Genomic DNA, 15,610 nt, shown 5'->3' with positions numbered 1-15,610 from the left:
CCAAGTGCAGCTCCACAGAAAATGGAGAGTGATTTCAGACCTTTCACTTTTTTGTCTCGGAATTGATGCCCCCATCTCTCTGCAGTCTGCATCAGCATCCAACTGGGCATCATGGAGAGGTGGCCTACAGATCGGCAAATGCCTCTGTATAGCCTGCCTTTTTATTGTGGTCTTGAGGCAGAAAGGGCAGTGGAAGTGACCACTGCTTCCACTCCTGCAGGCCTGGTGGCATTTTGTTATGAAGAAATCTATGAAGGGACAAAAGCATTACGTGCTTACCCAATAAAATAAAGCAACTAGTATGTAAAGTTACTATTAGTAAGCTTACTAAGTACCAGTAGTTACAAACAAACAAATGATAATGGCATAGCACAAAGCTGATGGAGGGAACTAACCTTCATGTTGAATGGCATTCTTTACATGCACCTCCATGTGCTGCAAAACCTTTGCCCTACACCGGGGCTTGTATATGGAAGTGGGGCAAAGGGGGCAATGATGGTCGGTACAACACACCGTGCATCGTGTCACCGGGGGTGTGCTATTTCTTTTAAAGACACTGATGTGTACCTTAAGGACAATCACAGAAAGCAACCATCAGAGTCTGCAACTATAAATTGCTCTAGGTAACGTTAGCTAACATTCGCTAACAAATGTCAACCAACGCTGATGCAGGTTTCATCAAATGTACGTTAACATCAGGGACGCAACAATAACATCCAGAAATCAGCAAACTATGTATGGCTAAAATTGCTACTTTAACTGTTTAAACGTTTTTCAATTGATTGCAACAAACGTCATCATGAACTTACCCGTGACTATGGTGACTCCATCTGGAAATCTGGTAAATAAATCGCGGTTTTGTATTTTTGACCCTCTGAACTTACCGTTGGAAAGCCTCGGCATGAGACGGGACCGCATGAGACGGGACCGCATGACATGGGACGCTCCAGGCTGCAGCCATACCCGCCTCCCTTTCCACGGGATAAAGGTGACTGTGCCTTTAAGAGCAGTCCGGGCAGTGCGTGGTGGTTATTCCTCAGCGCACCTTCTGCTCCATCCGGCTCCATCACCAGACGAGGCGCCCCGGTAACTTCTCACAGCACCGAACCTGCAGCTCACATAACAGACCCTGAACAACAACGGTAAAGCGATGCTTGTATTTCTTACGTTATTACTGAGGTTTCTCTTTTTGTGGCTCTGTATGTCCAGTAACGTAACATTCAGGAAAGAGGCAGTCTAATGCACTAAACGATCCTCTTTTTTTTGCGTCAGTTTCCATTTTGTTTTAAATTATTAATTTGGCCTTAAAACGACGCCAACTCCAGTCGTCGGCTATATTCCTTTCACAGTACGAAATGCGTGGTTACTGAAAAACGAATAAACGAATGGTGTGTAGTTTATGATGGCTGGGGTTTTATTTCTAGAGGCGGATAAAGCGTTACGTAATAAGAACGGATGCGTCCTGTTGTCACCATTTGGCAAGGCAGGAATCGGATGGTGCACCGCCCAGACCAGGAGGATGAATATCACTGATAAAGCCAATTTTGGCAGTCAAACAAACTAACAAAAATACATATTTGCATATCCCATAGTTACTGCAGGCCTATTTAAAGCTTTTATTTTACACATCAGCGCACCGGATGCCTTTTAGATGACGTGGACTGTCCTCGTACTGAGTGCCCAGTGCCACACATGCTGCCTCATTGCCAAATCTACATAAAATAGATGAATTTAAAGTGATTAACAGCCAGATAGACATGTTAAAAAAGACTTGCTGGATTCTTGTATTTCTTTTTCTTATTATTTTTTTTTGTTTTTTTTAGAATGAAAAGAGTTGTTTGATTTAGCTACTAGTACAAAATCAAACGCAGTATTCACGCATGTTCGTCTAGGTGGTTTCCTTTCCTTCGCAACTGTCGTATTTTTTCCCAAAAGATGTATGCGTTTTTTAAGCATTCATTAATACTTTCAGTTCCATAGTTCCCCACAATGTCTGGAAAATACAGTATGGAGAGTTGAACCCGTTGGACCACATAAAGCTGCAGTTTTTCCTAATGCATACATCTGTCTTGCAGGTCATCTTCATAGACAGGTAATGGATCCTGTGTGACTGTTTCAACACCATCCTGCCCAGCTGGCCTTTCTAACTCTGTAGCTATGGCAACTTGTCCGAGAGGCTGCACCCCAGCGGTGCGCCTTTGTCAGAGACTGAACCGACTCAAGACACTGGAAGATGACATGATGGCCACGTCGCTGAAACGCTGCCTCTCCACGCTGGACCTGACTTTGTTGGGAGTCGGCGGCATGGTGGGCTCTGGGCTTTATGTCCTGACAGGAACAGTGGCTAAAAACATGGTTGGGCCCGCTGTCATCATATCCTTCATTTTTGCAGGAATTGCTTCTCTACTGGCCGCCTTTTGTTATGCAGAGTTTGGAGCACGCATTCCCAAAACGGGATCTGCCTATATGTTTACCTATGTCTCTGTGGGAGAGATCTGGGCCTTTCTGATTGGTTGGAATGTGATTCTGGAGAACATGATTGGTGGTGCTGCTGTGGCACGTGCCTGGAGTGGCTACCTGGACTCCATTTTTAACCACGCCATCCAGAACTTCACAGAGACACACATTATGCAGTGGAATGTGCCCTTCCTTGCCCATTACCCTGACCTCCTCGCAGCAGGGATTCTAATAGTTGCCTCGTTCTTCATTTCCTTTGGAGTTCAAGTGTCCTCTTACCTCAACCATATCTTCTCCGTTATTAGCATGGGTGTCATCCTTTTCATCCTGGTATTTGGCTTTATACTGGCTGAACCAGCCAACTGGAGCCAGAAAGAAGGAGGTTTTGCTCCTTTCGGGCTATCTGGAATACTGGCGGGCTCGGCCACGTGCTTCTACGCATTTGTGGGCTTCGATGTAATTGCATCCTCAAGTGAGGAGGCAAAGAATCCACAGAAAGCTGTTCCCATTGCCACTGCGATCTCCCTCGGACTGGCAGCGACAGCTTACATCCTGGTCTCCACGGTGCTCACACTAATGGTACCCTGGCATTCACTGGACCTAAACTCAGCTCTGGCAGATGCTTTCTTCCGCCGGGGTTACAGTTGGGCTGGAGTTATTGTGGCAATAGGTTCCATCTGTGGTGAGTGTCAATCTTTAATTGAGAAGTAAATTTTACATGGTTGTAAGACTAAGTATTACATTACATGTCATTTAGCTGGCGCTTTTATCCAAAGCGACTTACAATTGCTATATGTGTCGTGCTATATACACACCTCTGTAGCAACTAGGGGATCAGAGACACATTGGTTGATGTATTACAGTGGGAATCAAACCCAGGTCTCCCACACCGAAGGCATGTGTCATATCCACTGCGCCATCACCACCCACCCAAGCGTAATAACATACTGTAAATATGGTAGTGCATATATTCTGACTAATTAGAGCTGCACGATATGAGTAAAATATGGTGGCCAAGATGGTTCAACATAAATACAAAAACCACAACACAAACACAAAAGATACAACACAAACACAAAAGATACAACACAAACACAAAAGATACAACACAAACGCAAAAGCCACAGCACAAATAGCTTTTGTGTTTGTGTTGTGGCTTTTGTATTTGTGTTGAACCGTCTTGGCCACCGTAGTAAAATATGCAATAACGTTGTTGAATATCGCAATAACAATATTACTTGCGATAAATAATACAAATATTAAAGTGTAGTCAGTTCTGCATTTCTGCTGCTTTCAGTATCCTGCTTAAATACAACAAATGACTTGTTGAATTTAAAACAAATGAAAGGAAATCATTTCCAGCATTCTTTTATCAAACAAATTGAACATTAAATTAAATATAAAAGGCACAACTAAAAAAAGTGACAGATTTTAATGTGCAGATTTCTACTGACATTTTCTTTCAACTAACACAAAAAGAATCTACGAGTGTACTTTGTGATATTTTGCAGCCTTTTGCGATGTGTTTCTCTACGCAGTTGATATCGCGATGACGATAAAAAACAAACATTTTATACAATATTGTTTAGCCCAATGACTAATGTTCTGACAATGACTCTCTGTTCCCCCTTTTTAGCCATGAACACTGTGCTGCTCTGCAATCTCTTCTCCCTCCCTCGGATTGTGTACGCCATGGCAGAGGATGGGTTGTTCTTTAAAATTTTCGCACGGGTCAATCCCGTCACTAAAGTCCCTGTCAATGCTATATTGGTGTTTGGGGTCCTCATGGCCACCATGGCTCTCATCTTTGACCTGGAGGCCTTGGTTCAGTTCCTGTCCATCGGCACCCTCCTGGCATACAGCTTCGTGGCAGCGAGTGTTATTGTGCTGCGCTTCCAGCCTGACAAAACCAGCTCCAAGGGAACTGCTTCCACATCTCCCAACCCTAATGCTGAGCCTTCCCCTGCCCGCTCAGAGTCTCAGACCATAACCGAGGACAGCGGGGAGCTGAAGCAGTATGAATCCTTCTCTGACAAACTCCAGTTGGTCGAGAGACAGGCGTCGCGAGAGCGGCGCGGGGTGGGGCAGCTGAGGGCCTACTGGGAACCGTACCTGGGCAAGCTGCTGGGGGACTGTGAGCCAGGCGAGGTGGTGGCCTTCTGTGTGCTGTCTCTGATAGTGAGCTCAGTCTCCCTCTGTGTCGTGCTAGAGTTTGGAACCAAACAGCTGCAGCTGCCGATCTGGAGCTTCTCAGTTCTGCTCGTGATTTTTAGCTCAGCACTTGTTCTCAGCCTGGCGCTCATATGGATTCATGAGCCGCGAACCGACAGTAAAACATTCCAGGTGAGCTCCTTTTATGATTTTTACAACTATTGCACAACTCTAATGTGTAATATGGTGATTTTATACTGCTATCTTTTACTTAGTTTGGTCCTTAATAAACTTACTGTATGTTTGCTCCACCTAACCCATTTCACTGTCCTTGCAGGAACATACATTCAAATTACACTCACCAGTTAGTCCAAATAAATAAATACATTTATTTGAGGCCAACAATTGTTGTAATGACAACTACATTAAAGTGCCCATATTATGAAAAAAACACTTTTTTCTGGTATTTGGGGTGTTCTTTTGTGTCTCTGGTGCTTCCACACACATACAAACTTTGAAAAAAATCCATCCATGCTGTTTTGAGTGAGATACGGTTTCTGAATGTGTCCTGCTTTCAGTCTCCTAGTGAGCTGTTCAAAATTGGCTCGGACTGTGACGTCACAATCCGAAATGAGCTGGCTAACCGCAAACGTTAGCTTGTAGCGTTAGCATTAGCATGCTAATGCTAATGCTAACACTAGCATGGTACCTCGTTCTCAATAGCAAAGCACTGCTACAACATACACAAGTTCACCATAATCTACAAAAGAACTACTTACATGTGCGCCCTCATTTAGAAGTCTCCCAGCTAATCCTGCCTTGTAACTGACCAAAGTTGGAGAAACAGGCTTTCTTTTACTGTCTCTAGAGTTAGCTAGCTGATATGATCTACATCTGAACTACTGAGCATGTGCGAGTGCAATCAAAGATAGTACAGAAGAAGAAGATGAAAAGAGGTCTCACTCTGTAGCTAAAACAGAAACCAGGTGAAAAGAGGATCTACAGCAGTGAGAGAGAGCTGTGCAGTACAACAAAAATATGGTGTTTTTTGAAAATTAAACCATGTAAACCTATTCTGGTACAACCTTAAAATACAGTTATGAACCTGAAAATGAGCATAATATGGGCGCTTTAACTATGATTGGAGTATGACTGATGTTTTATTCCTGTACAGGTACCTTTGGTTCCATTGACTCCAGCTGCCAGTATCCTCATTAATGTATTCCTCATGATGAAGCTCAGCCATCTAACCTGGATTCGATTCTCCGTATGGATCGCCGTAGGTAAGAAGGCACCAGAACTCAGGCAGAAAACAAGAAAAAATAAGAAAATCTTACAAAACAAATCCATTTTGCATAAAAGGTGACAAAAAGGATTTATTGTAAGCACTTGGTATACAACATCCTCCCTACACAAACTGCCTTGCATTTTGTTTAGGTCATGCTGGTTACTAGGCAGACTAAGTCACAGTGCACATATGAGCTGAAATAAATGTTATTTCAGTAAGTAGTTTAACCCTCATGCCCTCCTCGGCCATTTTTGTACATTTTTCTCAAGTTTTTTTTTTTCATGTTGTGATAATTTTTGCTGTGTTACTGCTTATGACATGACATTTTGTAGGAACCTTTCTTTTCAGCCAAATTTTTTAAATCCAGTGTTTTTTACTCTTACATGTTTTTTCCATATAATGAATAGTATGTAGATGGGGCTTTGGTGGTGATTAGAGGCTTGGATATGTCAAAGATAAGCAACAAAACTGATTTGATTGCATTAGTATTTTTTATGTAGTTCCAGATACTCCCTCTGGACACCTTCGAGGCAAAAATGCCCCCATTGACTTCCATTATAACCACATGTTTTGATCTCACTGCCTTTACAGTATAAAACCATGCATTCTGTAATATCAGCATTTCATTTTGTACAAAAGTGGTGATATTTGACATTTTTATAGTATTTCACCAGATTCAACCATTTTGCCCTTGTAGGCCGATGTATGAAATTATTGTATTTTTTCCAGTTATATTATGGAGGTGTGTGTGTGTGTGTGTGTGTGTGTGTGTGTATTTGTGTGTGTGTGTGTATGTATGCATGCGTGTGTGTGTGTATGTATGCGTGTGTGTGTGTGTGTGTGTGTGTGTGTGTGTGTGTGTGTGTGTGTGTGTGTGTGTGTGTGTGTGTGTGTGTGTGTGGTGGGCGCGGCCTGTAGCGTGCGGCGGGCGATCGCGTGCGTCGGTCGTCGTGCGGAGAGAGAGTTTGTGTAAATCTGGGTGAAAAAAGGGCTTCTTTTGAAGGATGCATTTCATGTGTCTTTGAAGACGTGCTTGAATAAAAACATTGTCTCCTGCATTTGTTGTAAACAAACCAACTATTAGTGTGTTGATGCACCTGGCTCTAGAGAAGGAGACAGACCTGGAGCAAAGAGAAGGAGCCTTTATCTTCTAGCCAACTGCAGGACTCATCTGAAGATGACACAAGTTTCGAGAGTCTGACACAAAATGGTCACTGGTGTCCTCCAACTCTGTGAGTGCCTCTAACCTTCCTCTGAAAGTGGAGAGGACACTGAAGATCCTGTCCATCCTAACACTGAATGGACAGTGAAGAATTGGCAAGTCTGGTCTCCATATAATACTGAGACACTGCGCAATATTCAAGCACCGACCGGCATGATGCCAGAGCCCACGAGATATGCCATATCAAGAATCCATGATGTGGCATCCTCTTTTGACCTTTTCTTCACTCTTGACTTGATCCAGCTGATTCAGGAAATGACAAACCTACACGGATAAGCGCCAGTTTACAGCAAATGCAGGAGACAATGTTTTTATTCAAGCACGTCTTCAAAGACACATGAAATGCATCCTTCAAAAGATGCCTTTTTTCAGCCCTAAAATGATCATTGCTTGCTTACAGGTTCACGCAAACTCACACACACACACACACACACACACACACACACGGCTCCATAATATAACTGGCAAAAATACAATGACTTCATGCATCGGCCTACAAGGGCAAAATGGTTGAATCTGGTGAAATACAGTAAAAATGTGAAATATGACCACTTTTGTACAAAATGAAATGCTGACATTACAGAATGTATGGTTTTGTTTTATACTGTAAAGGCAGTGAGATCAAAACATGTGGTTATAATGGAAGTCAATGGGGCCATTTTTGCCTCGAAGGTGTCCAAAGGGAGTATCTGGAACTACATAAAAACTACTAATGCAATCAAATTAATTTTGTTCATAATATCTTTGACATATCCAAGCCTCTAATCCCCACCAAAGCCCCATTCCCCTATGATTTATTTTATGGAAAATAATTAATGTTTTGTTGGGTTTTTCATAAATAATTGTTACTTCAAAGATTTAAAACTGGCATTTAAAGGGTTAAAATCCAGAACATTATTAAATGTTTGGTAGTTTTGAGCAATTTAGAAGTTGTGATTTATGAAAAAAAAGCAGAAACAAATATTAATATATGATGATTTAATATCAGTTTTTTGGACATGTACATTTTTGCCTCGAAGGTGTCCAAAGGGAGTATCTGGAACTACATAAAAAATACTAATGCAATCAAATTAATTTTGTTCATAATCTTTGATATATCCAAGACTGTAATCTCCACCAAAGCCCCATTCCACTACGATTTATTTTATGGAAAATAATTAATGTTCTGTTGGGTTTTTCATAAATAATAATTACTTTAAAGAATTAAACTGGCATTTAAAGGGTTAAAATCCTAAAATAATATTGAATGTTTGGTTGTTTTGAGCAAGTTAGAAGTAGTTAAAATGATTTATGAAAAAAAAGCAGAAAAAAATATTGACATATGATGATTTAATATCAGTTTTTTGGACATGTACATTTTTGCCTCGAAGGTGTCCAAAAGGAGTATCTGGCACTATGTAAAAAGTACTAATGCAATCAAATTAATTTTGTTGCTTATCTTTGACATATCCAAGCCTCTAATCCCCACCAAAGCCCCGTCTACATATTATTCATTATATGGAAAAAAATAATCATTTTTTGTGTTTTTTTGTAATAAAAAATGAAATACTTCAAATAAATAAACTGGCATTTATAGGGTTAAAATCCTGAAAATGATTGAATGTTTGGTAGTTTTGATTAGGTTAGAAGTTGTTTAAGTGATTCATGAAAAGAAAGCAGAAAAAAATATTGATATATGATGATTTAATAACAGTTTTTGTGTGCGTGGACATTTTTGCCTCGAAGGTGTCCAGAGTAAGTTTTTTTTTTTTAAGGAGGGCATGAGGGTTAAATACATAAACCATCTGCCCAGTGATTTTAATGTACATTAAAGGTCCCATGGCCTGAACATTTCTCTTTATGAGGTTTTTTTAACATTAATATGAGTTCCCCCAGCCTGCCTATGGTCCCCCAGTGGCTAGAAATGGTGATAGGTGTAAACCGAGCCCTGGGTATCCTGCTCTGCCTTTGAGAAAATGAAAGCTCAGATGGACCGATCTGGAATCTTGCTCCTTATGAGGTCATAAGGAGCAAGGTTACCTCCCCTTTCTCTGCTTTGCCAGATAATTTGGCCCACCCATGAGAAAGAGAGACATCATGGCTTGCCTGGCAAGCAAAGTGGCAGTTGGTCAAGGCCATGACACATACATGACGAGTGCATAGCCTGCTTATCAGTCCATTCATCATTAAAGCTGGGCTTTTCCAGTCAACTTTTCGCTTCAGCCTCTTTGACAGTGACATGTTTACGTGACAACAGGACGCTGCATACTACAATAATGTTTCCATAATCACAGACTTTAACCATCACTCTTCAGTGAACTGCCTCCTAGTCTGAGATCTTTTTCTAGTTAAAGAGACAGTTACCATTATGGAGTTTCCATGTTTTTTAGGAGTTTGCTCACACTAATACATGTAAAAAAAAAAAAAAAATTAGAATAGGCGTATTAGTATAAATTCATTTTATTTTCTTTATTTGAAAGTCCGGCCCCCGGAGTGTCTGCTTAGAAAAATGCTGGCCCTTGGAAAAATGTAGTTGATGACCCCTGCTCTAGTGGCTGTAATTCTGCACCAAGGCTGAATTTCAGGAAAGAGACTTCAGATACAGTATTAGGGGACCACTAAGGTCTATATAAAAGCATCCAAAAAAGCAGCATGTCATAGGACCTTTTAAGTGTTACATCACCAGTTAAAACAAACATGTTCTGCACTCTAAGGGAATAGAGAAAGTTTTCCCTTTTGTCAGCAACCCTCTGAGGAGGTAGATGGAGGTCAAACAGCCTTAATGCCCTGTCAGTATGAGGGGATCACTGGGGAAACATGATTAGCTGCATTAGCTTAAGGCTTCTCTGGACCAGTAAACCATTAAAGACTACTGTCACACTGTAGCAAGTTAACAAGATGCACACGCATGGAATATTACACTTGACAGGGTCTAAGGCTAGGCTCTCCCTCTCTCAGAGCACATTTCCCTAGAGAAAGTAATTGCCACTTACCTGCCTTAATGGCCACTGAAGAAAAGAGAAAAAACCGTGGGATTTCTTCATTCAACTCAAAGTTCAGGTGGAGTTTTAGCCAAGTAATCAATATCACACATTACATTAAGGAGTAAATACAAATTGAAGAAAAAAATACTGGATTTAATTGACATAATAAATGGCAAACTTGTGACAAATTGGTCAGTGTAACGCTTATCAGTTCAATTTTCTAAGGACAAACGGACATTTGGAAAAACAGAAAAATGGGTTCCAATATCCAATTTTTTATTTTTGTCCACCTGAGAAATTCAAAAGTTTTTATTCAGAGGATCAGAAATTTATAAAATTACAAAATTGCGTCTGGGCTCCAATTATTCAATACTGCAATGGTATTCTCTCCCTCAATCCGTCTAGCTACGCCCCACCCCCCCACTTGAAACCATCAGTTGCAAGCACCTCTGACCCCAAAGACTATCAGTTTTTTGTTTGTTTTTTGGTCCATATGCAGTTAATGACCTGCATATTCCACATAGTAGAGGAAGAGAATACCATTGCATTGCAGTATTGAATAATTGGATGCAATTTTTTAATTTTCTAAATTTTATATCCTCTGAATAAAAAACAGAAAATTGGAAAAACAGGTTGAAGATCCAATTTCTTTAATTTGTCAAGGTGGAAAAAAATGAAAAATTTGATATTTGAACCCATTTTTCTGTTTTTCCAAATGTCCGTTTGTGCTTAGAAAATTGAGGGCAGACTGAAATATCTCAACAACTACTGTACAACAACAACAATTTGATGGATTGCCATGAAATTTAGTACTCACATTCATGTCCCACTCAGGATGAACTGTATTAACATTGGTGATGGTCTGACTTTTTTATACAGCACCATCATCAGGTCCCATATTATTCCCATATAACATATGTTTACTGCTCATTAGTGAATGTTAGCATGCTAGCACACTAAACTATAATTGTGAACATGGTCAAAAATAATACCGGCTTAAAGGGGCTGTACTCGATATTCAGAACATTCATACATCAGCAAACAAATATTTGCTAAGTAAATATTTAGTGGAGTAATGGCGTCCTGAGTAGGTGAATTAAGTCACACTCCCTCTGTGTGTGTTGTAATCTAATCTTCTCGTTATTTGTTTTAATAGCCAGTCCAGCCGCGTGTGAATGTTAGTACAGGTAGGCTGTGAAAACGTAGGTATTTCACGTATTGGGGAACGGTCTGTGAGAGCCATGTAGAGGCAATCTCAGCCCGCAATTTTTTTTTCAGTATGTAGAGTACAGCCCCTTTTATCATCAGCCTGTTAGTAGTTAGTTGTGATTATGTTAGCATACTGACTTGAGCATATATCTTATGCACTGCTAAGCCACCAGCATGGCTGTAGACCCTAACCCCGATTTTTGTTTTGGGGGGGATTTGGATTTGGGCTATGTTTTGTTCCGTCCTCCGCCACGCGCCATACTGCAGCGTCTCAGAAGCAGAGCGTCTTGCCTGCCAGACTCGCAGATTATATTGTCTCTACTTTGTACTACAGAACAATCACGTTTGTTAAGATAGTATCTATTTTCCACTCCGGGCACTCCTACAGTAAAACTCCATGCCTTCTCTTTTCTGGCGTCCAAGATGAATCTTTCATCATCTATGGGGTTATAGATTAAAGTAGTTGTAAATTGACTGGATGCTCTCGCTGTTTGACTTCCTGGCCGGCTGTCCAAATGGCCCGTGGCTCGCGTGAAAATAGACCTGGCGCGTATCTTTAGTGGAGCGAAGCGGAGAGCCGCTTCAGGCGCGCTTCTGGGATGCGCTGTGGCGCGGCTGGTGGAATATCAAGCATTGACTTGAATGGCTGCGATTGCTTGCGGGGGCCGCGGCGCATCTGGAACGCAGCGCAGAAACGCAGTGGAAAATAGGGGTTAGTCTTGTTAGCCAAGATATAACAAAAAGTGGCATCAAAGCTAATATAACAGCCTGTTTATGGATTTCTATAACACAAATACATAGAGTTCTCCCATAGAGAATCAAATATGAAAGCCATTCAACTTTATATCCCACATGGAGACACTTTTCTAACTACCCACCTGTAAACAGGTTGGCCTGACTTTAATTTTGAGTCATTACGGTTACAAGTGTTTCATGCCGTCCCTTTCTCCAGGTCTCTTTGTGTACTTTGGCTACGGGATCTGGCACAGTAAGGAGGGCATGCGGGAGCTACAGCCCAAAGACATGGCCGCCCGGTACGTGGTGCTACCCAGCGGCAGCCTGGTAGAGACAGTGCAGTCTGTCCAGCCCGATGGACAAGTGGACACCTCTGCGCCGCACATCACCCCCTCCGCTGCCTCCACAGCTGAGGAGTACGCAGGAAAGAGATGATATGTGACCAAACATAGTCATAACTACTGCCTGGTATTGTCCGTTGTCTCCCACTCATACCCGCTACTATTACTGGTGTTCTCTCTGTAGCTCACTCCCTTTTTGCGTGTGACTGGCCTGCCACAGTCTGTACTCGTTGCTCTGCAAATATAAGCACACCACAGTGCGGGATGCACGCTCTCTGTCTCATTGTGAAGCATATTTGTATATCTTGTAATACTCGAATGTACAGTAGAGAGCTTTATTACTGTCCTGTAAACTCCTAGCATCAAAGTTGTGTCATATCCTTTTAAGACCAGCTTTTCTCTTGCAACCAGTTTGTCAGAATCCATGTGGTTATAGGTTATATACAGTATATATATACATATATATGGTGCTTTTTTTGTGACAAACTTTTAGTTAATTATACTCAGTGGATGTTTTTTTTTAAATGCTAACACAGATCCGAAGCTGGAAAATCAACATTAACCAAAACGGCCATTTCTGAAGACATCATTATACGAAGCATTCGTACGTTGCATGTATTTTTTGTTTTTTTTAGCTAAGCAGAGGAATGCACCGATCTATGTGAGTTTACATTTTTTGCCTTTTTCTCACATTCTTCTCCCCAAAGCCTCATGAGAAACCACAGGCTCTAATCATTAGTCCATCTCCTACTTTCATAGACTGCCCTAAATTAATATAGGGGTTTCTAGCAAATGATGTAATCCCATATTCTAAGATATGTATTTATTTTTCTATGATTACTATTGATATTTTGCTTTTATACGAATCTCATTAGCTTATATTTCTGAGTTTCCTGTTTCCTGTGTTTTTTTTGTCAAAGTATTTGTGTTATATATGTTTTGCATGTACCTCTATTAGTCTCCATCAGTAATTTGTGTTCACCTTTTAAGTGGCTGACAACACTTCAGTGCTTCACTTAATCTCCTAAATCTCACCCTGTGATCCTGTTCTTTTTTGTGTCACTGATCTTGCTCTTGTGCATTCTTTTCTCACGCACATTCAGACAGCAGCTCTCTCTCCATCTCTCCCCGTTGGTATGAGAGTAGAAATCAAAGCACATAGATTATTGATCTTTTATTTTATTGTGGTTTCCTGGGATAACCGGAGAGATAACTAGATCATTGGATATATAAGGCGCGCACAAAGCTACTGAATGGGAATCTTCGCACACAGGGTAGAATATTGTGCTGACAGGCAGACTTTGGTTGTTATGTTAAAAACCTGGGATGGGCTTTATTTCTCTGAGGCCTCCGTAATCCCAGCAGATTTGCTCTAGTCCCTGTCGCCAGTCTGCAGTTTAACCTAGATTAGATAAAGGCACACATGTGAGAACACTCATAGTATACAGATAACATTCCCACAGCCTACACTTGTAAACAACCATGTCAATACGTGAGGCTTTATTTGAATACATAGGTAAGGTTTTTATTCATATCAGTTTGTGATTGCATGTGAAACCGATGGCCTTAAACGTGTTGTAATCAATGCAGACTGATTTCCAAAGTTAAAGTAATCAGTTTTAGTGACTTAGTTGTTACATTAATTTGTCTGTTTAATAAAAACTCTTACACTGGACTTCATACTTTATTAAACCAAAACACGAACATGGAAGAGAATGTACAGCAGGAGGCATTTTGGCACAATTTCCGAGATTTTTGTACAACTTTGCACTCTAAAAACTATTGTCTGGTCATTTTCACAGTTGTGCTTTGGATGTCAGGGCCAGTTCTAGATAATGATACCGTGGTGCTTTTTTAAGCTGAGCGTTTCCTCACCTCTTTTTTTGTTGTTGTTATAATTATGTTAGTTATAAATGATCCAATTTGTTTCTTACTTCTGAATAGTATTGTACTCTGTACTCGCACATTACGTTCTCAAATCTTTTTGTTATAGTGTATGTCTGTATCAAATGCAAAAGACTGTGTTCAAGTGAAAAAATAAATGTTTTGAAGCAGCATTTACAAAAATCTAAATTGTGGAATAATCTGACTGCAGAATCAAGAATGCATAAGAATTTTTTTTCCAAATTGTTTCAGAATGTCTCATCTTCACATACTGTATAACACACATATCTAAATCTTCACATAGGGGAAAAAAACAAAAGACACAAATATGAATTCAACTTGTAGAAATATCTTCATTCATTCATTCATTCAATCATTCATTCATAACATGCATGAATGAAAAAAAAGGAACAGGAAGAAGAAAATCTTATGGTACCTGCACATCAAAAAAACAAAAATAAAAAACAAAAAAACAGCTGCTTCATGAGTGGATCAACCCCAATCCTCACCCCAAACACCAAAAATGATCAGTACTACCTATCTTTACATTTAATTATCATCATTTTAAGCGTATTAGTCATCATTTTTCTTATAACATTCCTGTATTTTTTTCTTATACAAATACTTAAATTTACAAACACTTTTGCAGCACTTTAGTTCATAGTCCAAGGTGTTCCACAGTTTAACTCCATAAATGGACAAACACCTCTGTTTTCGTGTAGTACGTGGGAAAAGAGTTTTAAAATGATATTGCCTTCTATGGCCATCTTCCTCTGATACAGGAGTAAATAAATTTTGTAAAACCATAGGCAAAACTCTCTGCTTAACTTTCCACATAAAAATCAAAATCTTCAAATCAACCAAATCTTTGAATTTGTTGATAATCCTTAATGCTTTTTTCTGTAACAAAAACAGAGGTTTTGTGTTAGGGTATGTATTACCCCAAACTTCTGTGCAGTATCCAAAATATGGGAGTATTAGGGAATTGTACAACATAAGCAATGTTGAATCATCTAAAACATCTTTGACTTTATACAAGACCCCAATGCTTTTGCAAACTTTACTCTTAAAGCGCCCATATTATACTCATTTTCAGGTTCATAACTGTATTTTAAGATTGTACCAGAATAGGTTTACATGGTTTAATTTTCAAAAAACACCATATTGTTGTTGTACTGCACAGCTCTCTCTCACTGCTGTAGATCCTCTTTTCACCTGGTTTCTGTTTTAGCTACAGAGTGAGACCTCTTTTCTTCTTCTTCTTCTGTACTATCTTTGATTGCACTCGCACATGCTCAGTAGCTCAGATGTAGATCATGTCAGCTAGCTCCATAGAAGTAAAAGAAAGGCTGTTTCTCCA

The 15,610-nt window shown here is 40.2% G+C and overlaps 1 protein-coding gene across 1 annotated transcript; it reads left to right on the top strand.

The window, feature by feature from the left end:
- The first annotated feature begins 1,024 nt into the window (after window positions 1–1,024).
- Window positions 1,025–14,439, top strand: slc7a4 (solute carrier family 7 member 4). Its single transcript, XM_039803648.1, has 5 exons — window positions 1,025–1,142; window positions 2,076–3,139; window positions 4,094–4,800; window positions 5,783–5,891; window positions 12,243–14,439. Exons 2-5 carry the CDS (start codon window positions 2,158–2,160, stop codon window positions 12,458–12,460), a joined length of 2,016 nt encoding a protein of 671 aa, XP_039659582.1. The 5' UTR covers window positions 1,025–1,142; window positions 2,076–2,157; the 3' UTR covers window positions 12,461–14,439.
- The last annotated feature ends 1,171 nt before the right edge of the window (window positions 14,440–15,610 follow it).

This window comes from Perca fluviatilis, chromosome 6 (assembly GCF_010015445.1).
Source record: "Perca fluviatilis chromosome 6, GENO_Pfluv_1.0, whole genome shotgun sequence".
NCBI classification, from domain to species: Eukaryota; Metazoa; Chordata; class Actinopteri; order Perciformes; family Percidae; genus Perca; species Perca fluviatilis.
Note: the sequence above shows the minus strand (reverse complement) of the source record. Positions and strands in the feature narration are given on the sequence as shown.

Bases quoted from the DNA above. Each gene is read 5' to 3' on its own strand.
- slc7a4 (XM_039803648.1), top strand. From the start codon at position 2,158: ATGGCAACTTGTCCGAGAGGCTGCACCCCAGCGGTGCGCCTTTGTCAG. The intron at 4,801-5,782 runs GTGAGCTCCTTT...ATTCCTGTACAG, and splicing joins CCGACAGTAAAACATTCCAG to GTACCTTTGGTTCCATTGAC. The intron at 5,892-12,242 runs GTAAGAAGGCAC...CCCTTTCTCCAG, and splicing joins CTCCGTATGGATCGCCGTAG to GTCTCTTTGTGTACTTTGGC.